Raw genomic sequence first — 27,671 nt, forward strand, 5'->3', positions numbered from 1 at the left:
GTAGCAGAAATTTTGAGTGGTTCGGAGAACCAACAAATACCACCTCTGACTGGCCTCGCCCCCCATCTATTCTCTGCCTCCTGAGTCTCCACTGATTGGCTGGGTCTTCTTTTGTTGCCCTGCACAGGAGAACAGAGCTGGAAAGAAGGTTAATGGGGTGGGGAGGGAATGGGGATTTTACAGTATCCTTCCCCTGCCATGCTCACCAAGCTATGCCATGCCCAAGCCACGCCCACAGAACCGGTAGTAAAAAATTTTGAATCCCACCACTGCTGAGGAGCTTATAGCCTGGCAAAGTACCCACCTCATGGGCAAGTGTCAAGATGCTGCCTATACAAGCAAGCTCAATATCTCTAGTCTGCACATTAAGTGGGGGGAGAGGATATAAAAAACTCAGAGTCTGTCTTCCATTGCTGAAAACAATTTGAGTATCTGGCTTTGTATATTCTTGGTCTTGACTGCTACTTCCTTTTGATGTGCTTCTGACCAAGTCTCTGGCCTGTCCCCTGGTTCTTTTCAAGCTATTGTGTGATGTTGGATCAGTATCTAACTGATTTAGCTGATCTAGAAAAAGATCTCATTAGCATTTGGGTGGAAGACCACCAGGGAAACCAAGAACAATAGGCTAGAATGTGAAGTTTAACACATTCTAGAAGAAAGCAGTGGCAAAGCATTCTGTATTATTGTTATGCGTCTGGGTAGTCACCATGAAGTTGTGTTTGACTTGAAGGATATTTTCCTATTGAATTACTCTAGTTTATTTTAAACCACTTTATGTTTTCTTCATTCCCACTTTCCAGTTTTGAACAATTTTCTGTTGTATAATTCTCAGTGTTTGAGATGAAAAAATACATGCTGGGCTTGCAAATATTTTCCATTATTTTATATAGCAAGCTCAAGATTACTGCATACCCTGTAGGATTCTTGGTGTATAAAGCTGACAAAGCATTTCATATAGCAGTTTCATCAGGTCTACCCTTTTCAAAAAAGGATATAGGCTGATCAACATATTATTCTTTTTATCATCAAAGGAATGCCATGCATTATCAAGGATTGGGCAGTCAAATCAGAGGAAGGATAAATTCCTATAGTTTTTAAAAGAATGTTCTGAATTGACTGCTATCTTTATACAGAGTTAGTGGGCTAATTCTGCCCATTGCCAGCAGTTCAATTCTCACTGGCTCAAGGTTGACTCAGCCTTCCATCCTTCTGAAGTCAGTTAAATGAGGACCCAAATACTTTCAGCAGGTAACCAACATCAATTTAGACTATTGAAGAGACAAACAAAATTGGTATAAGATGTGTCTGGCATTATTTTGTTCTTTGACTGACTTGAAATGTATTGTTGCTGGTTTGAGCAAGGGGTCCAAGAAAGAGGAGAGGTTATGATGTTAAAAAATAGTTTTAATAGAAAAATATCCCCATAGCTTAAGAAAACTATAAATTCAAAATCATTATCTATTAATGGAAGACTAAAAAGTAAACATTTCCCTGTCCAGTCATGTCCGACTCTAAGGTGCAGCGCTCATCTCAAGGACCAGCGTTGTCTGAAGACATTTTCCATGGTCATATGGCCAGCATGGCTATACACCAAAGGTGTACAGAATGTTGCTTCCTTCCCATTGAAGTGGAATTAATCTACTTGTAGTTGCACCTTTTGAACTGCTGGGTGGGCAAGAGCTGTGGCTCACCCTGTTGCACAGCTCTCGGGTCTTAAATCCGGGCTGTCAGCTTTCCAGCTGACAAGTTCAATGTCTTTAACTGCTGAGCCATTGCATCCCCTAATGGAAGACGTTAAAGAAAAAAAATTATTTGATTCTATTGTATATGCATAAACCATCTGCAGCTGAAATTTATGCATTTTCATTCTGATTTTTATTTGCATATGGATTATTCTATTTGATTTAGGATAGAGGACATATTTGAATCTGCTGCTGGCTTTATTTTTTGTTTTAGAAGAAATGTGGCACAGATATTGGTTCAATAAATTAAAAAATATATAATGGGGCCCTGATGGCTGCCTAGCTATCAACATTTGAGCCTCTCACGTTCAGCTGCAGCTAGTTCTCCCTTTCCTTACTCTGAGACCTCTTCTTTTTGGACATTCTCCTCATGTTCTGATTAAATGAAATGATTTGAGAAGGTTTCTGATCTTGGGCTAATTTAAAATATATTCAGCCCTACTGCTAATCGATGCTAAGGTACTGGATGCAGTTTTTCTCCCACCTAACTTTAAAAAACAAGCAAGAGAAACCTTTTTTTCCCATAAGGTATGCAGCTGTAATCTAGAGATGCACTTATGAATGGAGGACATTTTGCTTCCGCTTCTTACTACAATGCTTGAAATAAAAGAGGGATCACTGAAAAACCTCTCACTTTAATACATGAAAAATATCTCAATAAGTTTATGTTTCAACCTTTTTTAGCATACAGGCAACAGTTGATAAAAGAAGTGTATTTAAATTCACATATCATAAATGTAAATAAATGTTGCTCGTTCGTGGGTATGATAAGCTTAGGCAGAAAGCTGCAAACAATCTGTTAAGGAATATATGTAGGGCTTACTCCTACCCACAGCAATCTAACAAAGTTGGGTATTAAATATTTGTTTATTTATCAATCAAATTTAAATAGCCATGGCGGTACAGTGGTTAGAATGCAATATTGCGGACTGACTCTGCCCGGAGTTAGATCCTGACCAGCTCAAGGCTGACTCAGCCTTCCATCCTTCCGAGGTTGGTAAAATGAGAAGCCAGACTGTTGGGGCAATATGTTAATGATGCTAATTCTGTATAGACTGCTTAGAGAGGACTGTAAAGCACTGTGAAGTGGTATATAAATGCTATTGCTAATGTTATTTAATATATGACTGGGCAGCTCACAACATAGAAACAATATAAAAATAGTAAGAGGTATCTTTTCAACCTTCTATTCCAGTCACCACTCAAAACTTTTTGAAAAGCATGTGCCTTCAGTGAAGTGTTCCCTAGGAAAATAAGTTAAGAAAATAAATAAGATTATATATGCCCTTCTATCTTATTGCTATTTTGTCCTGTTTTTGCAAAACAACTAAAGGACTGAAATTTTCCTGAAAAGGTGACTTGAATACTTCCTGAAGGTGGCCCTTCCATTATTGACAGTGGGCAAATTTGGGAAGGTCAATGTACCTTTATGCCAGGCAGGAATCTGTAGATCAAATTTGTAGCAAGTCATGTCTGTGAGGGCTGATGTCGCGTCCATATGGTATACTCTCCATAAGGCTCTATGGAGGTTTGTTGAGTTCCTTCTGCCAGAGGGTCCCGATGGACCTAAGCCACCCTGAAGGGGTGGTGAAGAAGAGAGGACACTCCATAGATCACAAGGAGATTGCGAACTCCTTGTTTGATGTGGAGGAAAGCTCAAATCTGACAGGAAGAAAAGACAGCCATTGCGTGACCAACTGAAGCTGTGACAGTCCGACTGAAGAAGAATGAGTGAAGATTGAGGAGGAACAGTGTGGTGACTGGGTGAGAATTTTCTAACTTCTGTTGAGGAATTTGCCCCTTTTAAAACTGGCCTAAGTGACAGTGGGACTGTAAAAGAAGGAGTAGATTTGTTTATTTGCCATCCCCCAAGAATAGCAACAAACAAGCACAAAGCTGAAATAGATCCAGACAAGAAATTTGAACTATTTGAGATACTTGAGAGAAATAAGTGTTAAAAGAGGAAAATTGGACTGGTTATTTTAAGGAAATCATTACTTGGACTATTACAGAATGAAAACTTTCTTTTGGAATATAAATTTGGGCTCTGGAACCCCTAAAAAGGAAAAGATTCAGCTTAAGTTAAAGGAAGTTAAAGGAGAGGAGCAGAAGAGAAATAGTGCAACAGTGACACCTGCTGGCCAGGAAAAAACCAATATAGTGAAAGTGAAGAAAAGAAAGTGAGAGTAACATTTGACCTTGGGCAGTGTTATAAGACATAGATAAATTGCCTGCACCTGAGACTGTTTATAGAGAAAATTGCAAAGAAAGAGAGTGGAAACAGTTTAAATTTTAAGCATTGTAACTCTCTATTTGGATATGGATTTTATAAACTGAGTAACTGGAACATAACAGAAATTGTTTATAACGCAAGTGAAGACTTTTATCCTTCTCTCCTTTTTGGTGATTTATAATTTGTTTGATACAAACTGGGGTTTGGTGGCCCTTTGTGGATTATAATATATTAAAAAAGAAAATCTTTTTGAAGATTTTCAATATAGATATTTTGGCCTTGTGAAATACAACAGCTAAAAGAGTGAAGTGATTCGAGGTCTGAAAAGAAGAACTGGGAATAAGAAAGGAAATTGTTGGACTGCTTCAGATGTATTCTTTAAGTTGGGCATTATGGAGTATTGTGTTGTTTGAGTTATTACTGATTGCTTGAATATTGATTGGCTGCCTTTGTCAAATAATTACTTAAAATATTCAATTACCTAAATTTATTAAAATGACAAACAATATAAATTTAAGTAAAACAGAGGAAAAAAATACTTCATCTGCACCAATAAGCAGCAGCAGCATCGAACCCTGCAAGTCAACACTCTATTGATGTTATGTTGCAGAACAAAAAAATTCAATAATTTTCAATCAGAGATGAAAACCATGTTTCCACTGTTACAAAAAGCCATGGCTAAGAACCATGATGATCTGGCAGATAGGCTGCAAAAGATAGAATGAAGGATGGAGGATAAAAAAGACAACATCCAGCAAAATAATTATTAAAAATGAACAACAGATTCAGAAAATGGAAGAGAAGACAGAGCAAACAGATAAGAAAGTAGAAGACATGGATTACAGATTGACCAAGGTAGATAAGGAGCTTGAGTAGTCTATAATTATGCTGGAAATGGATAAAGCTGAATACTTCCTGAGATTTCAGAATATTGAAGAGGAAAAGGGGGAAGATCTCACTGAAAAAAATGGCAGAATTGTTGGCAGATGTGTTGGAAAAGAGCAAGCAGGAAGTCCTCTCTGGAATTGATGAAATGTTTAGAATATATACAAGTTATGTGAGAAGGAATAAACTTCCTAGACAGGTATATGTGAGATTTACAAAGAAGGCAATAAGAGTGAAAATACTTCAAAGAGCAAGAGATGCACCACTGAAATACAAAGGGAGACAAATAGCAGTTCTGAAACAAATACCAAGAAGAATAAGAGATACAAGGAAACAGTATCAATTTTTGACAAGACAACTAATAAAAAACCATATAAACTTCAGATGGCTAATACCAGAGGGAATATTGATGACCGATGGAAAAAAGATATAGATTAAACAAAATAGACAAAGCAGAACAATTTTATTATTGGTACTTTGCAGTATATGAGGAAGAAGAGAAAAAATAGATGGCAAAAACAAGAGGAAGTGAGAGCAGAGGGAAGCACACAACAAGAAGAAAGTGAAGCAGAGCCAAAAGACAGAAGGGAACAAGAAGGAGCAAGACAGAAAGAACAGAGAGAAATAAGATCAATTAGAACCACAAAACCTATCTACAAGTAAATAATGGAAGAAGAAACAAAACTATTATCAATTAACTTAAAGGAAAATGATTTTTAATAAATTAGAAAAATTGAAATTAGGTCTAATTTGTCTCCAATAGGATCATATTAAAAAACAATATAGAAAACTATTAGAGTGCCCCAGAATTGGGAAACTATATTTTTATTAGCGTGGCAAAAGAAAAGTGGGGAGTGGGTGGTCTTATACATTAAAGAAACAATAAAGGCTAGTCAAATCTTTGCAGATGAAGATGGCAGAATATTGATAGTGGGGGTAATAATGAACCAAAAACAGATATTGTTAATAGCAATATATGCATCTAATAACAAACAAGATGAGTTTTATGGGAAACTTCATAAGAAAATTATAGAACTGGAATATGAAAATATTTGTATGGTAGGGGATTTTAATGCAAATGTAGATACAGAACTTGATTATAAGAGTAGTAAAACAGGTAAAACGGTTAGGAAAACACTCCCTAAATCCTTCTTTAAAATGACAGAAGAAATAGGAATTCAAGATGTATGGAGAGAAGTGCATCCAAAGAAAAATCAGTATTCATTCTATTCAAATAGGCATAAATCCTAAAGAGGAATTATTGAGTCTGTCATCCACACTTCTATAACTGTCTGGTTTGGTTCTGCAACCCAAGAGGACAGACACAGACTTCAGAGGATAACTAGGACTGCAGAAAAAACAACCACCAACCTGCTTTCAATCGAGGACCTGTATAATGCACGAGTCAAAAAGAGGGCTGTGAAAATATTTACACACCCCTCACATCCCGGACATAAACTGTTTCAACTCCTACCCTCAAAACGACGCTATAGAGCACTGCACACCAGAACAACTAGACACAAGGACAGTTTTTTCCCGAACGCCATCTCTCTGCTAAACAAATAATTCCCTCAACACTGTCCAACTATTTATAAAGTCTGCACTGCTAATTACTGTTAATCTTCTCATCACTCCTTATCACCCATCCCCTCCCACTTGTGACTGTATGCCTGTAACTTTGTCGCTTGTATCCTTACGATTTATATTGACTGTTTCCTAGTCTGATTTGATTGCTTATTTGTACCCTATGACTATTATTAAGTGTTGTACCTTATAATTCTTGACTCTTGATGAATGTATATTTTCTTTTATGTACACTGAGAGAATTTGCACCAAGACAAATTCCTTGTGTGTCCAATTACACTTGGCCAATAAAGAATTCTATTCTATTCTATTCTGTTCCTAGTCTAGAATAGATATGGCATGGATATCCTCAGAATTAAAAACATGTGTACAAGAGATAGAAATAGAAACTAATATATGGGCAGATCACAGTCCGATAAAAGTTATACGGAAAGGGGAAAAAACTGAAAATTGAGTTGAATCAAATGATATTGCAAGATAAAGAATTTATACAAAATATGGAAAAAGAATTGGACTTTTTCATCAAAGAGAACAGGAAAGGAGAGATTTCACTGCAAATTGTATGGGATACTATTAAAGCGTACATTCAGGGATTAGTTATAACTTATATGGGGAAGAAAAACAAGAAAAAACAAAATAAGAAAATGCTAGAGGAAGAATACAAAAGATTAGAAACAGAATTACAGAAAGAACCACAAAAAAAGAAACTAAAAAATCAAATGGACTTAATAAAATACAAAATGAATTATTGAAAAAATATGATTTTACATGTACTAACTGCAGCTAGAACTGTATATGCCAACAATGGAAGTGTGATGAGATCCCGACAGATGAGAATGTAATTAAGAAAATACTAGAATGTGCAGAGATGGATAGATTAACGTTTACTGTTAAGGACAAAGAAGAAACTAAATACTTTTTTACATGGGACTAATTTTACTGATGGCTAGACAATAAAAAAGGAGTTAGGAAAAAAGGGACATAAAAAGGATAAATATTTAAATGGTCAAACAAAATACTACAGTATTAACGTTATTGTAAACACTTTGATTATGATTGCCTAAAAACAATTGGAATTTTTATATATTATATTAATAAAACAAATACAACTTTAAAAAAGGAAGAAATGTCTGTGAGAAGGTAGATTTATTGCATAATAATTTATATAGCCTGTATAATAAAGTGAAAAGGACTGAATTACATATTTTTTGTGCAAATATGAATTGAAAGTTGACTGCTGAATGTAAAACACAATGTACATAAAATATTCATGCAAATACAGTAGACAGAATTCTTAGCAAATTGTTCAGCATTGAGCCTGGAATAAGACAAGGATGGGTGATATCCTTTTGGATTGTTATGTGTTAACTTGTGATAACATTAAATGTTGGGAGTGTTACTACTCTGTACTTCTGTATTTAGATTATGCCACATGTTGGCTGAAGAGCTGAATGATTTGTAGTGATGTTAGATACTCAATGTGGAAAAGAGATCTATGAATCTGAAAATTAATGCATCAAAGACAGAAGTGGTGTTTAACAGGGAAAATGAAGAGAAAATAGCAAGATAAACATACATTGAAAAAAACTAGAGCATTTTATATTTTTTTATTTTTCTTATATGTATCCATATATTCATAACTATGTTTTTACTTATACCTATTATCTTGTAAGCAATTGACAAATAAAAATAAATAAAATAAAATATTTTATTGCTTTGCCTGCCTTCCAGATGAGCAGAGGAAGATCAGCTTTTGTTTTGCCGACAAACATACAGGCATGATTTCTCAGAGTCTCTCACTGCATTTGTAGAAGGTTTCAAGACAGAGGTTTGATTTTCCTTTGAGAGCTGGGAATTATCTGACTCTCTTGTTATGCAAATTGAATCTTTGAGATAGCAGGAAGATAAACTGAGCAGAGATGAGGGGTGGGTGGGTAGGTTACTGTTTTTCAACTCTGCAGTTAGAAAGTTTTCTTTGTTTCTAGCATGTGGGGGAATTCCAGCCCCTCCCACCATCCAGACAGCATGTAAAGAGTTCCGATGCTCAGAGAGAGAGAGAGAGAGAGAGAGAGATGATGATGATGATGAGAAATGCAGGCTTAGATTAACATTGCATATTCACTCCTGGCTTCAATATTACTTTGCTTTATCACAAATCCAAATTAACTGTCTTTATACTGTTGGGCTTCAGGACTTCAAATTAAATCATCTTTTTACTGTTCTGTATTCTGTACAGTGGTGGATTTGTCTTCTGTACAGAAGCAGATAGATAAACTCAACAAGACGTCCATAACAAAGTACATTTATTGATTCATCAGGTGTTCTGTCTCACCTTTCCTCTTTCTCAAAAGATGAAAGAGTACAAACTCACACAAACACTGGCAGGCAAGCTGGCTCAGACTTCACAGAGTTAATTCTTTGGAACTGATAATATTCTTGGCATTCCAACACGTCCTGCCTGCCAAGTCCGAACTGATAGTAAATAAAATTTTACTTACAGAAAATCACAAGGCAGTCCACAAAAAAAATCTGAAGTAAGGTTAAACTTTGTCCCGTACAAAGTTTCAGGAGAAAACACACCCACTTTTATCCCCTGTGGGGTGTGGCTCAATGACTCAGCTCACTCTCTGATCCTCCCATGCCTCCTACGTTGCTGCTCACATTTCTCCTTACGACGCTGCTTAGGATCGAGCCAACACTCTTCCTCTTTACTCCCTGTCAGGGGCTGCTTCGATGCCTTCCTCCTGATTAATCTCAGGCTGTTCCTCTCAGTTGTCTGATGGAACCTGAGGTATTATCAGGGAGGAAGATCCTGGGGAGGAAGGCATTGCCAGAGAGGAAGGTCCTGGGGAGGAAGGCATTGCCAGAGAGGAAAGTCCTGGGGAGGAAGGCATTCCCAGTTCCTCCTCCTCATCTTCCAGGTCCTCTTCCTCTGACAGCATAGTCTCGGGAATCAGGGCCACAACAATCAGGTATTCTCATAACTCACATTTGTGATGAAGTTCTTCTTTAATGACCAATTCTTTGTATATCTGTCTTGGAGGTAAAAAGATGGTTTATCTCCTATCCTTTTTCTCCCATATTGTAATGATAGAAGTAAAACAGTTACCACGAGTCCATGAGTTCAGCCAAGAGTGAGGAAAACTCCCCCAACCCATCGAGGGTCAATTTAGTGACCAATTAGGATTACAGATGTGGTCACACGGCATGGACTACATTTCCCAGGATACCTTAACTACATTTACCATGATGCATTCCCTTAAGGGAACAGCTCACAATTGCTACCTAACTATCCAATTCCCATACACTGGCTGGACAGCAAACAGGATGTAAACTTCAGACTTTTTGAAAAAGTACTTTGAGATGACTTAGTCATGGAGAGAGAATGAATGAAGATCAAACTTTAAGAACAATCCATTAAGATAGAATAAGTCAAGCAATAGAGGAAGATTGCCAAAGTGTGACTGGAAATGATGAAATTCTGAAAGAGAGAGGTGAAAGTGTAAAGAACAAAAGGCAATGTATGAAGTGGTGTATGGATACAGTGTAAGGGGAGATGGGAAGGTAATAGAAAGCTATGCCAAATGGTGTTGGTGCACACTAGTTGTATTTGTTTGTTTTTCTTGTGCTTTTAATTTCTTTGAATTACTGTTTTTAACTCCTTTTCTGCACTTTGCAAACTACTGCTACTTTGAAAGGAAGTAACATGATGGCTATGTACATATATAGAAGTCTAGGTAATTACAGTCCCACATCACCATTTCAATTTTTTTTAAAGATCTTCATTAAAGTCACATTTTCTAGATTGGATGATAATAGTAGATACCCACAATTGTACTGTTTTTATTTGTTCTTCCATTTATTTTATGTATTTACTTAATTAATTAATTAGTATCCAACCTTTATTATTTTTATGAATAACTCAAGGCAGCGAACGTATCTGATACACCTTCCTCTTCCTATTTTTCCACAACAGCCTTGGATAAGTCTTGGATAAGATGGCGGCTCTGGCATGAATCACGAAGACCTAGATGGATAGGAAGGTGGAAAAGGTCCCCTCTCAAAAACATATGCCCAGCTGGATTCTGAGTATGCCCAGGCCATGGGAGGAGGAATGACTATGGTCATTCAGAAGAACTTGAAGGTGTTCGAAGCAGTATGTCTCAGATAGCCAGGTGTGATACTCTATTTGTGAGACTGAGCCATAGACATCAACTGGGATTGCTATTGCTTTAACAGCCTCATTGTTGGGTGGCAGCTTCCCTTGCTTATGCTGCTCCCTGTAGCTGGACCAATAGTAGAATTTCTCAAGGTTGGTGGGGAAGTTCAACTGGCCTTCCCTAGGAGATAGCCCAGGAGTTAACATTCTCATCAATTTGCTATCTATGTTTATAGCTAGCAGGTCTTTGTGAGAAGATCAGTTATTTTTTGAGTTATTTTGATGTATGAGAACACAAAACAGTTACTCAGGAGCCACATCCATTATTTAACTTTAACATCAATTAGATGATAGTGTATTTAATTAAAATTGACTGTCTTTTGCTTAAAAAATAAACAAAGGGAAGTAGAATAACTTCTATACCCTGAGGATACAATAATTCTTTCTCACTTACCAGTATGCTCAAGGAGGGTACTGTGAATCTTATTTATTGCAAAGAACAATCCATTTTAGAAAACAAGAAATTATGATTTTTCTCCCATCTTGGCCATGAAAGCCAGAGAAGTGGCTTTGGGACAGTCACTCTCTCTGAGCCCTCTGAGCCCATCCCACCTAATAGGGCTGTTGTGAAAAAATAAGAGGAGGAAGGTGTGCTGGATATGTTTACTGCCTTGAGTTATTTGTAAAAATAATAGTGAGATACAAATAAATAAATAAAATTTCCTGATTGTTTTTAAACATCTAAAGCAAGTAATATAGACACAATTATTATTTTGTACTATTTTGTTGAAGTACATTGCTCTACTTCAGGCTTTACTGTCAAACTCAAAGCCTGCAGACTGAATTCGGCCCTTGACGTTCTTAGGTCAGGTTCACAGGGCCAACCTGAAAACAATGAAGGACCGGACCACGGTGCCTCTGCCAACAAAAACAGAGCTCAGGAGGCTCCATTTGCAGCCATGACGGCCGCCTGCAGCTCTCTGCCAGCAAAACCCATTTTCATTGGCAGAGGGCTATAGGAGGCCACCGCAACCAGTGGATCTACTGTTGGAATAATTAACCTGGAATTCACACCGCTATTTGATTAGATATTGTTAGATATTCTATTAATTATCTTTTACTTGTTAGTATTCCTTTAGGTTTATTATTACTTTGTAATTGTTGTTACAAAGGGGTTTTTTTTGTAAAAGTTTTATTTGGGTTTTCATGAAACATAACAAAAATAGACATCTTTTTTAGAGAACAGCATGATTCCAGGTTATCACATTTCCAAACAGATATAATCTCAGTTACATATTCAACTTTGTATTCAATTTCATATCTTGTCACAATTTTATCAATTTCACAATATTTTTTCCCTTCCCTAACTTTCCTCAACCTTATTTTATAATTTTCTCATTCCCTTCTAATTCAATTACAGATCTTTTTCTAAATTTCTTTATCTTTCTAGCAGAGGTGGTATTCAGCAGGTTCTAACCAGTTCTGGAGAACCGGTAGCAGAAATTTTGAGTAGTTTGGAGAACAGCAAATACCATTTCTGACTGGAGATTTTACAGTATCTTTCCCCTGCCACGCCCACCAAGCCATGCCCACAGAACCAGTAGTAAAAAAATTTGAATCCCACCACTGCTTTCTAGTCATTATACTTGTACTTTTGTCTGTCCTGTTTCAATTTCATACATTCTTTTTCCATCATCATTCCAAAAGGGAAAAGAAAAAAGAAAATTCCCTCCCCTTCCAGGCATTAAAAATGTCCCCTGTGATTACCAAGTGGAGTGTGTCACCATTATATCTTATAATTGTTATCCTTTCAAATCTCATAAAACATTTAATTTATACATTATACAATTATAACATTCAGCTTCTAATATCTATTTTATATCATATAACTTTTATCAACCGAATTCCACTTGGTACTTTCCCTTAAAATATACACCAAATTCTAAGAAAAGAAAAAGTATATAAAAATGATGAGTAAAATGGTTATTCTTTTCAAATTCATCCTAACAACTGATATTAATTTCATTATAAATCTGTCACATCTCTTTTCAATTGTATTTTATAAATAATTAAAAACAATTAAAGTATTTTCATTCATTCCTCTTCTTTCACTTTTATGCCCTTTCTCTCTTTATTTCATTAAATTGTTAGCAAGCATTTCATTATGTAACAATAACAGTTTTATCTTTCATTTTAATCACCTGTATTTCCTATTTTCCACCTCGTTACTATTTCTAATATAACAACACTATCTCTTGTACCCTTGCAGAATCCCCTCTTTTAATTGTCTTTTAAATAGGTTAATACCTTTAATCCTTGTACGTTTCCCATTTCTTTATTTTCTGTTTCTGTCCCTTATAACTTCTTTTCCTTTTTATCTTTCCCCTCTTTTCTTTACCACCATTTTTCCCCCTCTCTCTAATTCTCCCTTCTGTAATCCTCTCTTCTGTTTCTTCTTAATGTTATGTTTACTTTTCAAACTATTCTTTTTTTAGTTGTTGCCTCAAATCTTGTGTTATTAACTCCTTTTTCTCCCTTTTTCCATTTTACCCCACATTGCATTGTTTGATAATTAAAGATGGCTTCTTCTTTGTCCAGCCCTTCTTGTTCTTCAAGCATTTCTTGTTGTTTTTCATAGTTTAAAATCTCCATTTCTAGGAATTGAAGTGCAAAGCCAAAGGATTCTCTTCTCTCTTGCAACTCTTCTTTCATTTTTTTAAAGTTCCATTTTTAATTCCACAAGTAGTACTGACATTTTAAACACTTTTAAACAATCACCCAATTGATTTTAATTCAAAGCACAAAAAATCCAACACCAAAATTCCAAAGATCACCAAGTAATCCAAAATTGTTTCTTCTTGCTTCTTCCACTTTTCCTTTCTGGAGGCACTGTTATATTATAGCAAAATTTCAGTTACAGTATATCCTTCGGAAATCTTTTTAAAGTTTCACAATTAATTATTTTTATTTCCAGGTTCCATCCCTTCTTTTTTTCCTTCCACTTTCCTCCTTTTGAGGGCTTTAAAGTGTCCAATCTTTATTTTCCCGTTGACACTTTACTTTCAGCTTAAAATTTGTCTATTAGTGTCAAAGTAAATTAGCACAAATTTCTTACTTGAATCTCTTCTTTTTAGCATTCAAAGTCGATTGCAACTGTCAATATGGGAAAGAAAAATTTTTTTTTTCCCTTTTCCCCTCCCTTCTCTGCTGCTTTAAAACTCTTCTTTTAGGAATAACATTCTTAATAATTTTAGTTCAGGGTACCTTTCATAGATGTTACCTCTGTTTAGCCCAGTCTGTCAAGCTCTTTCCTTTGTCTTCACTCCTTCACCATCTTGTCTGGTCGGGTTCCTCTTTGAGGTAGCCATTTCTGACCACTGCTGCATCCACCTTCAGAAAAGGGAGTAATGCCAGGCTGAGGAGGAGAGATGCAACTCCCCTCAACTCAGCTGGCGGTCTCCCCCCTCTTCGCCGCCTCTACAGGGTGGCTTCAGCCCCAAATCCAGAAGATCAGGGTGCTCCGGCGGTGAGCATGAATCGAAACCACACACGATCGTGGATTTCGGTCCGTTGCCAAAGAAGCCCAAACCGGAAGCCATTACAAAGGTTATTGATGTTTCTTCCTCCTGGTTTAAAATCATCTTCCAATCCAGTTTCCAAATAGATGATAGATGATAGATAGATAGATAGATAGATAGATAGATAGATAGATAGATAGATAGATAGAGTATATTCATATATAAGTTTCAATTCTGCTTCCAAAGAAAAAGAAAAAATCTATTTTCTAGTTTTAGGGGTATGTATTTTAAATTGGGAAGAACTACAAAGCCTTATCGTGCTTTGTCATCTTAACTTCTCCAACTGCATACTCCATATTAATTTTGAAATATAGTCTAGTGCTTCTTTCATTCACAAAGAGATCTCACCAGCTGGAATCATGATAATAGTGACACAGTGTAATCAAAACATGGTCTCTTTTGAAGTAAGTTTCATACTCATGATGCATGTAAAAAAAAAAGGGAAGGATTTCAGTTGTGCAGGCAACTTTATACTCTTGGTAAAAAAAACCTTGTCCTATAAAAAAGTATTGCCCTATTAAACCCTGCACCAATTAAAAGCGGTGTCGTCCAAGGCAGCGTTCTAGGACCCACTTTCTTTCTAATTTACATAAATGACCTTTGCAATCTTATGAGAAGCAACTGAGTCCTCTTTGCTGATGACGTAAAACTTGTTGTGGTTTGCCAGCAGCCTGTACAGACAGCAGCGGAATCAGACAGTGGGGAAGAAAGGGGATCAATCCAGAAGTCTGGAGAGGACTCGGACGAGGGTCCTGCGTTCGATGCAGAGATGGGGCCAGGACCAACTGGGAGTGAGGTGCTGCCTCCATAGCCTTCGGAGTCTGGCAGCAGCGAGGCAGAAGACCCAGGGGAAACTGTTCCCAGTGCCTGTGTGCGCAGAGCTGCTAGAAGGCGAGGGCAGCTGAAACAAAAGGAGCGACTCGGAAGTAAGGCTGGGAGGTGATTGCCCCTCCCATAAGGTATAAAGGACAGGCAAAGATGACAAAACCTTTGCAGGAAGCAAAGTCGTTCGTTCGGTTTAGATTCATTCTTGAAGCTCTTTGTACTTCAGTTGGTTTCTTTTCTAGTTCATTTGACACTTGTTATTGGCAGCACTTCACAGGAATGAAAGGTGGGTGCTTATCTTGATTGACTGTTTGAGATTCATTACCAGCTGGGAATGAAAATAATTCCCAGCGTTGCAATAAAACAAGACTTTTTTTAAAAAATAAGTGTGCGTAATTACAGTCTTGGAAGCCTTGGCCAGAACAAAACTATTTAACACCACTGACAATACTGCTGCCCTACAAAGCGATTATGTGTCAGAATGGTCAAACAACTGGCAACTTCAAATCTCAACCAACAAATGCTCTGTCTTACAAACTGGCAACAAAAATCAGAACACTAAATACAAACTGGGCAGATCAAGGACCTAGGAATACTCATTTCAAAATATCTAAGCCCTAGAGCTCACTGTAACAGCATTGCCAAAAAGGCATTAAGAGTTGTTAATCTAATTTTGCGTAACTTCTTCTCTGGTAACATTGAACTCCAAACCAGGCATACAAAACCTCCGCCAGACCAATTCTTGAATACAGCTCATCTGCCTGGAATCTGCCCTGTATAATGACATTAATACAATTGAGCGAGTCTAGAGGTATTTCACAAGAAGAGTACTCCACTCCTTCGCTCACAATAGAATACCTTATGCCACCAGGCTTGAAATATTGGATCTAGACAACTTATAACTACACCACCTATGGTCTGACCTAAACTTAGTACACAAAATTGTCTGCTACAAAGTCCTACCTGTCAATGACTTCAGCTTCAACCACAATAACACATGGGCAAACAATAGATACAAATTCAAAGTAAACTGCTCCAAACTTGATTGAAGAAAATATGACTTCAGCAACAGAGTGGACTCACTACCTGACTCTATTATTACATCCTCAAACCCCCAAAACTTTAACCTTAAACTGTCTACCATGGACCTCACTCCATTCCTAAGAGGTCTCTAATACCGATGGATGCTGGTAGGCAGAGGCAAAAATTTTTTTTCTCCTCCTTATTTTCCTCCCCCAAAACTAAGCCCAACCACATAGTTTCATAGTGAACCATGGGTATCCAGCTAGTCTACTATATTATCTTTTAGGGAGATTATGCTTAATAAATTTCTTCTGAGTTGTAAGTTACATTTTATCTTTCTCCTTCTTAAAAATCACATTTATTACATGAATTCACAGGAGGACAAACAATGATGGAGCCCAAGCAGTTCAAGCAGAAGTAAGTTAAAGGACAGACAGAATGGGGACTTTTTTCATAAATTAATTTGTGGAGATGGGGACACAGCATTTAGAATCTACATATGAATTGTTCATAGTCTGCTAAAAGAACTACATCAGAAGATAATTGGTTTATTGGAAAGTAGCATAACTGGACAGAAAGATAATTAAGTTTTAAAAAGGTGAGGTATTAAAAATAGATTTCAATAATATTTGATGGTTTTTCTCTTATTTGGTTCTTCATCATTTTAGCTCCAAATCCAAAGAAATGCATCGATTGTATTCTACCAAACCAGACCTTAATAACGTCTAATATCATTAGAAATGAGTTGGGTGGCAAATTTAATTTAAAAATGCTTATCACTAATTCTGCTCAATGAGAAGACTTATTTTATTCTTATTTTATTAAATTCATCACAATTCATAACTGGCAACAAAATGTATACGTTACAGTGGGTGTCCAAAATGGGAGGCAAAAACAATTTGGTGGCATTCCAAAAGGATCAGAGCTTGCCTGTACATACTGCTTCTCTTGAGTCTTATTATTTGACATCTGTCAACAAATATATGCTAAATCTTTGAAGCATGTCATAAATGGTCTTCAGGGTCAAGTATGTCCACTATTATTGTTAGTAACATATCAGCACATTCAGAATAAAATGTGTGCCTCTACAGCAATCTGACCAGATGCTAAATTATAGCAAAATAATTTCAGTAGGTGACAGTACTGAGCTGATCTTGAAAAGCCAAGCAGGATTTCAGTTGTGTAGTACAGCTGTGTGATTATTCACAGGGGTTTCAGCAAAGCCTACTAGGAAGCATTCCTTTGAAGTTGCTTCAGGAAGCAAAGTAGTCCCCTGCCCTTTAAGAGTGAAAAGTGAAGTAAAACAATCCTATCATTTTGCCTTATTCTACCTCAGTGAAGCACCTCTCAGCCTTTTCCTACAGAACTCATGCTATAGGTAAAAGCTGAGAAGAAGCTTCTCCCTGTTGTTGGCTGAAGCATTTCTAGGCAGAAGGACTACGTACACGTGCGACATATGCTAAATTGTCCAATGAGTCATGAAGGTTTTCCAGGCTCTGCAGCTTTGTTGAACATTCTACAAAACCCTACACTGTATGCTAAAATCACTCAACCTGAAGCTTCATCCAGACCAGATGCCTCCTCCCAAACCCTTTCTCCAATGCTGTGGAAGAAGTACTGCTACCAAGCAGTTTGGATGGGGCAGACAGTGCGTTGACAGTGTTATTCTAAGATGTGGTGAATGCCAAGCAGCAACAAATGACACAGTGCTTGCCAAACTGCTTTCCAGACTGAATGATTCTGACATACCCTGTGGGCAATCCTAAAAGCAGCCAATTGAAAGCACTTCAGCTGGCTTTTAAAATCCCATTCCACATTACTGGCCTGAAGCAGATATTTATTAGAGGTTAAACTAGAAGAAGAGCAAGTTAAAGAACTGATTATTGCTTGGGGGAAAACTTTTGGATATGGGATTGATTTAGAGCAGCGGTTGCCAACCGGTGGGCCGTGAGAAAATTTTGGTGGGCCGCAGAGAAATCTCACCCCCAGAGCACCCCCACAAAGCAATTAATCCAGGCTGCGCAGAAACACTAGGCTGCGCTGCCCACATGGCCTGTGGGAACCCTCCCCACCCACTCACTCCTTACCCGGCAAACTTGCCTGCTAAATTGCTATTTTTCCTTTTTCTGACTATCATCTGTTCTGCTGTGCCAGAAGATTTAGATTAGCTAGGAAGCAGGAAATGTTGGATTTCTTGCTTTCTAGCTAGTCTTTAGATCTTCAGCTCAGCACAGCCAAACCTCCCTTAGGACTGAAGGTTTGCTTGCAAGTAAATTCAGTGCAGACTCACGGCAAGAAAATTTGAGAGACTGAGCTAGCCAATGGCAGATAGATAGATCACTGAATGATTCTGTGAGCAACTCAATCTGCCTGCTTTGCCTGATTTTGGGTAAAAGTTGCTATTTTTTAATAAAAAATCAATATTTACATGCATGGTATATTGTGAGTTAATTTTGTGAGTTTGCTTGCTAGCAAATTTTATGTGACAGGCTGAGCTAGCCAATGGCAGATAGATAGATCTCTGAATGAATGTGAGCAACTCAATCTGCCTGCTTTGCCTGATTTTGGGTAAAAGTTGCTCTTTTTTAATAAAAAAATCAATATTTATATAAATATTTATATTTACATACAAGCCATGCCCAGCCAGTCACATGACCACCAAGCCACACCCACAAATTAAGCCACGCCCACAAATTAAGCCACGCCCACAGAACTGGTTAGTGGTCCTTGGGATCTATGAGTTTGGTGGTTCCTGAGGTCCAAAAGGTTGGTGACCCCTGATTTAGAGAAATGGCAAAAATTATGGTCTCAAAAGTACAAAATGACAATGTCAACAGCATATAAAGAAAATTTGTATAAGATGTTTTACAGGAGGTACTTACCCCGATGAGAATAGCAAGAATGTTTATAAATAAATTCAAAATATGTTGGAAATGTCATCAGATATCAGGTTCATATTACCATATGTGGTGAACGTGTGCAGAAGCTAAAAGATAGTGGACTAAAATCCACACATGGTTGGAAAAAATGACAGAAAAACATATAGACTTTAAAGTAGAGATATTTTTACTGGGGATTTTACCAGAAATATACAGAAGAGAATTGAAATACTTGATTGTAAATGTATTAACAGAGGCTAGAATTGTATTTGCTAAAAATTGGAAAAATGAGAAAATATCAATGCAGGAGGAAGTTATTAAGAAAATAATGGAATATGCCGAAATGAGCAAATTGACATTTGAAATTAGAGAACAAGAAGATAAACAATATTATAAGATATGGGAATTTATTTTATCAATGGTTAGACAAAAAATATGGAAATGAAATATGTTAGAGAATTTTACAATATAAGGATAATAGAATATACAGAATATAACATAAAGATATACTACTATTGGATGGATTTAAGATGATGTAATGAATGTTATAATATAAATTAATTTAAAATTTTGAATATCTTGTATAAAATGATGGAAAAAGAGTTATAGTCAAATAAATGATTAACAATGATAATAATGTATACATATATACTAGATTGATAATATGAGAATTTATAAAAACTGTTAAGTGAGGACTATGGAGAGGATGCACAAAAGATTTGTAACCAACCGACACACTGTATGTACGTAACTGGAAGATGGTTTTATGTTTTATGTTTTGTCCCTGTATGTTTGTCTAAAATAAAAATTCTTTTAAAAAAATACTTACTTTCCGATAGCTATGAATATTTTTGTATGAGAACACACTTGAGCACTCTAGTTTTCAGAATGAAAAGCAATTCGAATAGTTTGATAGTTACATATTCAGCATGAACACCTACAGTTCAGCTGCTTGAGTTCTACAGAACTACAATTAATTTCTGGGTCTGTAATTATAGCTTCTAAAATTGCACCCCTTGTTCTGTTTAATCAGCCTTCTACTGACAGTTTTTAACTTTTCTAATTAAGTTACAAATGATGTCAATCAGCAATTCTAGCATAGTGTTTTGTGCCAGATGTAACACTCCTAATCAAAATAAATGTTAATCTATAAAATTATCAATGTAAAAATGTTTGTGCTTAATTGTTTAACATTATGAAGGACACTGCAGGAGAATACAATGCTAGACTGTTAAAACAGAATAGAGCTGGAAGGAACTTTCGAGGTCTTCTAGTCCAGCCCCCTGCTCAAGCAGGAGAACCTATACTATTTCAGATAAGTGGCTGTCCAGTTTCTTTTTAAAAACTTCCTGTGATGGATTGTCCACAATTTCTGGAGGCAAGTTGTTCCACTGGTTAATTGTCCTCACTGTTAGGAAGTTTCTCCTGAATTCCAGGTTGCTTCTCTCTTTGATTAGTTTCCATCCATTGTTTCTTGTTCTGCCCTTTGGTACTTTGGAGAATAATTTGACCCTCTCTTCTTTGTGGCAGCCCTTCAAATATTGGAATAGTGTTATCATGTCATACCTAATTCTTCTTTTCTTTAGATGAGCCATCCCGAAATCCTGCAGCCATTTTTCATATGCTTTAGTCTCCAGGCCTTTGATCATCTTAGTTGTTCTTCTCTGAATTTTTCCCAGTCTTAACATCTTTTTTGTAGTATGATGACCAAAATTGTTTGCAGTAACTGACATATCCTGATGTCAGCATAAAGCATCCTTTCCAGAAATAAGTCATGCTGCCAGTATAACCCTCTTGTTAAAAAACATAGAAATGTTTTGTTTTCTTATTCCATCTTTGGAGGGTTTCTTTAAATATTTAATGAGTTGTTGAGTACAATCTGAAATTCTCCCAAAGTTTAACAAAAATATTGCCCTGATAATCATCCAGGTATCTAAATTCAATTCCATCAAAATAGTAGGGATAAGACAATTCAGCAACAAATTGCACCATTGTAATTGGTTAAAATTGAACCTATGAGAAACATAAGTCCTCTAAAGAACTCTAAACTATTTTATTGTGTGTGTGTGTGTGTGTGTGTGTGTGTGTGTATGTATGTATGTATGTATTTATGTATGTATATATATACAGACAGTATGTTCATGTATATAAAGTATATACATGAACATGATTAATGACACAATAACCAAACAGAAAATGAATAGATTTTTTTTTCCATTCAATAGGGAGAATAGTGTTTTCTGGAATTATTGTTGGAAAATAATGATTTCAGGAAGCTAAAAACTCCAGCAGATTATATATCCAGCAGCAAAATTACTTGACATACAGATTTTATATGTATGTATGAATAAATGAGTGTCTGCATGTATGTAAAGTAAAGGTAAAGGTTTCCCATGTTCAGTCATATCTGACTCTAGGAGGCAGTGCTCATCTCTGTTTCTTAGCTGACGGAGCCAGAATTGTCCCAAGACTTTTCCATGGTCATATGGTGAACATGACCATACACCGAGGTGCATGGAACACTGTTAGCTTTCCAACAAAGTGATACCTATTTATCTACTTGAATTTGTATGCTTTCGAGCTCCTAGGCAGGCAGAAACGGGGGCAAGTTAACAGGAGCTCACCCTGTAATGCAGCATCGGGTCTTGTACCCAAGTTACCAGCTTTCCAGTTAACAAGTTCAACGTCTTTAATGTGCTAAGCCACTGTAATATATATGTGTATATATACATATATACACAAACATATATACATACATATATATATACATATGCACACACACACACATATATATACAGACACTGTCTGTATGTGTATATGTATACGTGTGTATATATGTATGTATATTCTATTTAAACCATAATTATTTACTGTTTTTAGCTTACCTTCATGTTGAACGTGGCATGGTTGCAGGAATGTAAGTGACCATAGAATGTTTGAGCACAAAGTCCCTAGTGGGAAAAAGCAAGAAAGATCATAAAATCAGAAATTGAACAAGCTGCAAAACATCATATGAATACAATAGTTCTGTCTGGGAAACCAAGTGACTGGGAAAGAGAACAATTAGATACTATCCTGAAGAAAAAAGCACCTCAGTGAAATATGATCTTTTTTTAAAATGAAATGGTACACCTTTTAATATAGTAGTTCCCATATTTATAGAGATACATACATACTTATAAGAAAACTTAGGATACTATATATATTGTACTTATTCAAAAATAAGTTTCAGTGAAGTCTATACTTATATAACATGTACTATTACAAGTATATATTTATACAGAAGTGTTAACAGGAGACAAAAGTTATGCATGCTAAAATAAGGTAAAATAAATATTTACTTATTTCAAATAAAAATAAGAATAATTCTATTTCTCAATAATGTATATTTAATGTTTGTTATTTTCTATGACGGGAGATGCACCAGATGGTTTGCCATTATATTAAGGTTGGCTTAGTAGTTTTAGTTCTGTAGAAGTTCTGGTCAAGTTGTTAAAGTGGTCTTAAGCTGTTCTAATAATTCCCAGGAAGGTGATTTAAGATAAATTGCTATTCCAGTTTTTTCTTTTTCCATATGCTATACATTGTATAGCTTCTATGCATAATAGCTTGATTTAACTTATTCTTTTTATAACAGATTGACATGATCTCATTTTATGTATATCTCCTGTAAACAAACAATTTGCTAAAATTGTACTTTTGCTTGGTAAATCAAGTTACATTAGATATGATTAATGTTGGGTTTTTTTCCATTTTAATTGTGATTTGGTATTAATTTAAAGCTGCAGCCATACTTAGTTTCCCATTGTCTTTATTTCCAATACCTTTTTTTTTTAACCAGAAAGCTCCTTATCCTGAGCAGTGAGTATGAGCATAAGGAGCAGAGGGAAGGGGGAATAAAGCAAAGTCAAACTTGCAGGGTTCTGGTACTATAGCCAAAATTACTGATAGTTTTAGTCTTCTTGTGGAGTTGATTTCTTGATTTGATCTACATAAGTGAGACTAACACCAATCATGTAAGTCTAACTATGAGTTACTTCTCCCCCAACCACAAACATCATGTGAATTAGGAAGGTGCCTGCCTGAATTACTTGTGTATATCTTCTTCTTGTTTTGGACTTAAACTATGCTTTCCCCCTTGTCATTTGGTAATAGATCAGTCCTACCATTATCTTCCTTACTCTTTACATGAGACCAATTCCTTTCTCTATCTATTATCCCTGTACTCAGGCATCGAACCATTGGGAAAAGGAGTCAAAATAGTTGTGTTTGTAAAATTCAGTATAGGAAAGTGATTCCTATTGTAAAATCCAGTACACAGCAACAGTAATCCAATGATTAATTCTTTCAGGGATGTTTTAAATCAGTGGTCTCCAACCTTTGCGGTTTGGTGGCCTGGCGAGAGGGAAGCCAGTCCCACTTGTGTGAGTTGGGATGCATACATGCACGTGCATGCCAGCACATCACTCATGTAAGTTGAGCTGCACACATGTGCATGTGCACCAGCCTGCCACACACATAGCCTGGTTCCAAAAAGGCCTTGACCTGGTAACGGAGGATGGCTCGGGGCTTGGATCTCCTGTTTTAAATTATCCTGCCAAAGAAAATAGAGAAGAAGAAAAAAGCAGGAGAGGAGTTGGCAGTGTCAAAGTAAGCTTTGAGAAACAACAGCTGTACAGGTGTTAGATGGTGGAAAAAGGGACTGGGGCAAACCAAAAGTCTCCTGGCTGTGCTTTCTTAGCTTAACTCATGACAGATGCCTGGAAGTTAATAAAAAATACCATAAACTCCAGACTAGGACAGGAGAAGACAGTAGGTGCCATTGCTCATCTCCACAGGATACTTTGGGATCCAAATCTAATTTTTTAAATTTTTATCAGCTCATTTGACATCCTTAAACAACCCCATTCTTGTATAAAGTCTCTTAAAAGCATGCTTTAAAGACTGCTGACCTTTAGGCTTTATTACAGTGATGTTATTTATGTGTAGTTGTCTGTACATCTGACCCAGAAATTTCAGCTGGTACAAAATCCAGCAGCCAGGTTGGATTTTGGAAAAATGCAAAGAACCCAGCTGGCATCCATGTGTAAGGTATTCCACTGGCAAAATATAAAGGACTGGCTACTACTTTTAAGGCTAGCTCCAGGCTATTTAAGAGAATTATATTTTTTTCTCTTTAAAACTGTTTTTATTCCAACCAACATTCTACTTGGTAACATCATAGCTAAAACAATACAAAATAAAAGAGCTCTAGGTTTATTTGTGTTGCTTCATCATGTACCGCCTCAGGGCTGTGAACTTTTAGAAAATAAGAATCTTACTCATTAATCCATTAATTCCTGAACAGACACTATTCCTGGAGATGCAGCTAATTATATTGCAGAAAGTAATAATAAGAGGATGACACCCTCCCTTTAATCTAGCTCTGTTAGCCAATGTTGCTCAATCTGTATGAGCAGGTTTAGAAGTTTTTGGCAGGACAATTTACCACATTTAATCCAACGTGTTTTCTTTCAGAGGAAGTTGCCACAGGACCCAGACAAAAAAATTACTACATAAATCAAGATTAATGCACCCAGCATAGAATTTTAAATGTTTTGATTCCTTTTTTGGAATTTTTAAGGTGTAAAGATTAGGTGGAAGATAGGCATATAGATATTCTTTCATTCATCTAAATATATTTTTAATAATATTGTTTATAACAGTATGAATCTGTAACTATGTGAGCGTAATTGTGAGAGATCAAGGTGTCCTAATTAACCACCACTTAAATATGAGCCAGTAATGTGATGCATCTGCCAAAAAAGCCAATGAAGTCATGGCTGCATCAATAGAGGGATAGCATCAAGAACACAAGATAGTACTACTTTATACCACATTGATGAGACTACCCTTGGAATACTGCAGCCAGTTCTGGTCACCGTGACACAAAAAAGATGTTGAAACCATGGAAAATGTGCAGAGAACAGAGTCACAGAGAAGAGAGGATTGATTTATTCTTCAACATATAGTTTTTAATGGAACTACATCTACATGGAGGGAAGTAAATAGTGGGGTGCCCCAAGGTTCTGTATTAGTTAATCCAATTCAGTCATGGTGACCTGTTTATAATGAATGCTTATAATACCTCTAGTGAGACAGAAACCTCAGCTCAGTCTTGAGAACTGAAATAAAAACCTATGCTGCTGGGGTTAGGGTTGATTGGGCCCCAATGACAACCTTTATGCAAAGCACAAATGCCTTGCTCCCAGCTGTGAAGACAACAGATTTCTTCTCAAAGGTTCCAAAATCAAACTTTACAGGCCTTTGCCAGGCTCAAACAGTCTTTAAATTAAATAAAGAGGAATATTTGTAACCTAGGGTTGAAATGAGGGATCTTTGGTGCTCTGTGAGCTTGTTTTCTTGCAAATATTTCATTACCCTAACTAGATAACATCATCAGTGCTACTAAGGTGGGCAGTTTGCCATCAGTTTACATACTTGTGTCTTGCCTGTCTGTGAGTGGGGCTGTCTTAGAGATTCTTTGATTGGGCTGTTTACTAATGGCTCTTTGGAAGTTTCTTGATAGGGATATTGCTTACTTGATTGTTGGTCCAATATTAACCTTAATCTATGCTGATCTGAGTGCTGCAACCAGCCTCAAAGAAAAAAAACAAAGACTCCAACACCTCTCCACCAGTAATCAGCACTCAAATCAGCACAGATTAACTCCAAGGTTAACTTCAGACTATTGTAACTCTCTCAACCAAGAGCTCCACCAACATCTACCTTGTTGCAATAGTGCACCCCTGAAGCAACAACAGCACCACTCCATGCCATAGTTTGACAAGGACTGTGTTAATGAAATTCTCTCCAGGTCAGCATAGGATATATTCAGGTGAAAGTTCTCATTAAACTGAGTGCTAATTGGACCTAGCCAGGTAGGTCCAACCTTTATTACCAGCAGGTACTCTACCTCTCCTATGACATACTTAACAAATCTTAAAGTACCTAACCACTGTAGGGCAGTTATTATGGCACAGTGTCATACCCTCCTCTCACTGCCTTTGAAGGCTGATAATGGAGGATTCCCTATTCAGAGAGAGACAATGCCCTGGAAATAACAGAACGTGTTGTTGGAGATGAGCAGGCTGAGGGAGGGGTCAAATCTTCATAAATTATGAGACTCTGTGTGCCTGCAAGAGATCTAAGCCCAATCCACCTTGAATGTCTGTCTTATCTCCTGAGCATTTCATTTGAATGCCAGTTGATCAGATTCTTGTAGAGAGCTTAAACTTGCAATAAATCTTTTTCCCCCAAGTTTTATTAGATTTTTATTGGTTTGCAATAAATCTTTATACTCATTTGAACTTCCTGGATCGCCTGATTTTTCTGGTGCTTCACACATGTATTTCTTTAGTGCCTATACTGCAGAAACATTTTTATTAGCCTCTTTTCAACAATATTGCATCAATACCTAGAGGCCACAGGACAATTCTATACTTCCCTACTGTTTTCAGATACTAACCATGCTACAATATGCAATGTGCCTGGTTCTGCCCTGCAGCACTTCAAATGTCAGAAGATCACCTGTGCCACACATCAATTATCATGATTATAGTGTTTTGTACAATATCTATATTATTTGTATTATATATGGTTTACCAAGTTTTTATGTCTATTTATCGTTTTTATATTTTACGAGGTTTTTTTGTAATTTTATTTTTGTATTTTGTATTTTTTTAAAAAAAAAATCCTTCTACTTGCTCTCCTTTTGTTAGTCTTTGACTGTAATAAAAAATGATTTGATGTAATTTGAGGCATATAGGCTGATCACCTACTGATCATTATTACAGTATTCTCATATGATTTAGTACTCCAATTAGATGCTTTTGGTTGAGACCTCTGATGAATAAAATATTCTCCAGGGATTAAACTGCACTTGGATTGTATAGTAGATCAGTGACATGAAATCACAATTATTTTCATTGCTGTACATTTCTGTACATCTTTTAACTTTATAAAAAAATCTTTCAGTTAAATCTCTGAAATAGTTGAATAATAGATGATAGTAGTTAAGGACCTGAATAGAAAAAAGATAAGGTAGAATTGTCTTCACATTACAGAAATTTATAGGATCTGATTTTGATAGGCTAGGATGTTGAATTCACTTTTCAGAATTAGAGTTTTGTGAACTGATGTTGAAACTGATTTCAAGAGGACTACATGTGATGTATGTAATGTACATAATGTAATCTCTGGACCATGCTAGTTTAGTCCTTTGGCAACTTAGTGAAAGTATTATTTATTAAAATTTTCACTAGGAGAACATCTGGGGATGATAGTTAAATGTTCCCCAAATACACTGCTCAAAAAAAAAAGGGGGGGAACACAAAAATAAGACATCCTAGATCTGAATGAATGAAATATTCTTATTAAATACTTTGTTCATTACATAGTTGAATGTGCTGACAACAAAATCACACAAAAATTATCAATGGAAATCAAATTTAGCAACCCATTGAGGTCTGGATTTGGAGTTACACTCAAAATTAAAATGGAAAAAAACACTACAGGCTGATCCAACTTTGATGTAATGTCCTTAAAACTAGTCAAAATGAGGCTCAGTAGTGTGTGTGGCCTCCACCTGCCTGTATGACCTCCCTACAATGCGTGGGCATGCTCCTGATGAGGTGGCGGATGGTCTCCTGAGGGATCTCCTCCCACACCTGTACTAAAGCATCCCCCAACTCCTGGATAGTCTGTGGTGCAACGTGGCGTTGG

The 27,671-nt window shown here is 36.5% G+C and overlaps 1 protein-coding gene across 3 annotated transcripts in view; it reads right to left on the reverse strand.

Annotated features, from left to right (window-relative positions):
- The window catches only part of SPAG16 (sperm associated antigen 16), a 173,518-nt gene that overhangs the window by 57,531 nt on the left and 88,316 nt on the right, over positions 1-27,671 (reverse strand). For all 3 annotated transcript variants that reach the window (XM_087919614.1, XM_087919613.1, XM_087919615.1), the window contains one exon: positions 21,794-21,859. In XM_087919614.1, the coding sequence (XP_087775740.1) occupies positions 21,794-21,859 (66 nt within the window). The remainder of the gene's footprint in view (positions 1-21,793; positions 21,860-27,671) is intronic.

Source organism: Pseudonaja textilis, chromosome 1, assembly GCF_049901715.1.
Source record: "Pseudonaja textilis isolate UNSWEBS1 chromosome 1, rPseTex1.2, whole genome shotgun sequence".
Taxonomy (NCBI): domain Eukaryota; kingdom Metazoa; phylum Chordata; class Lepidosauria; order Squamata; family Elapidae; genus Pseudonaja; species Pseudonaja textilis.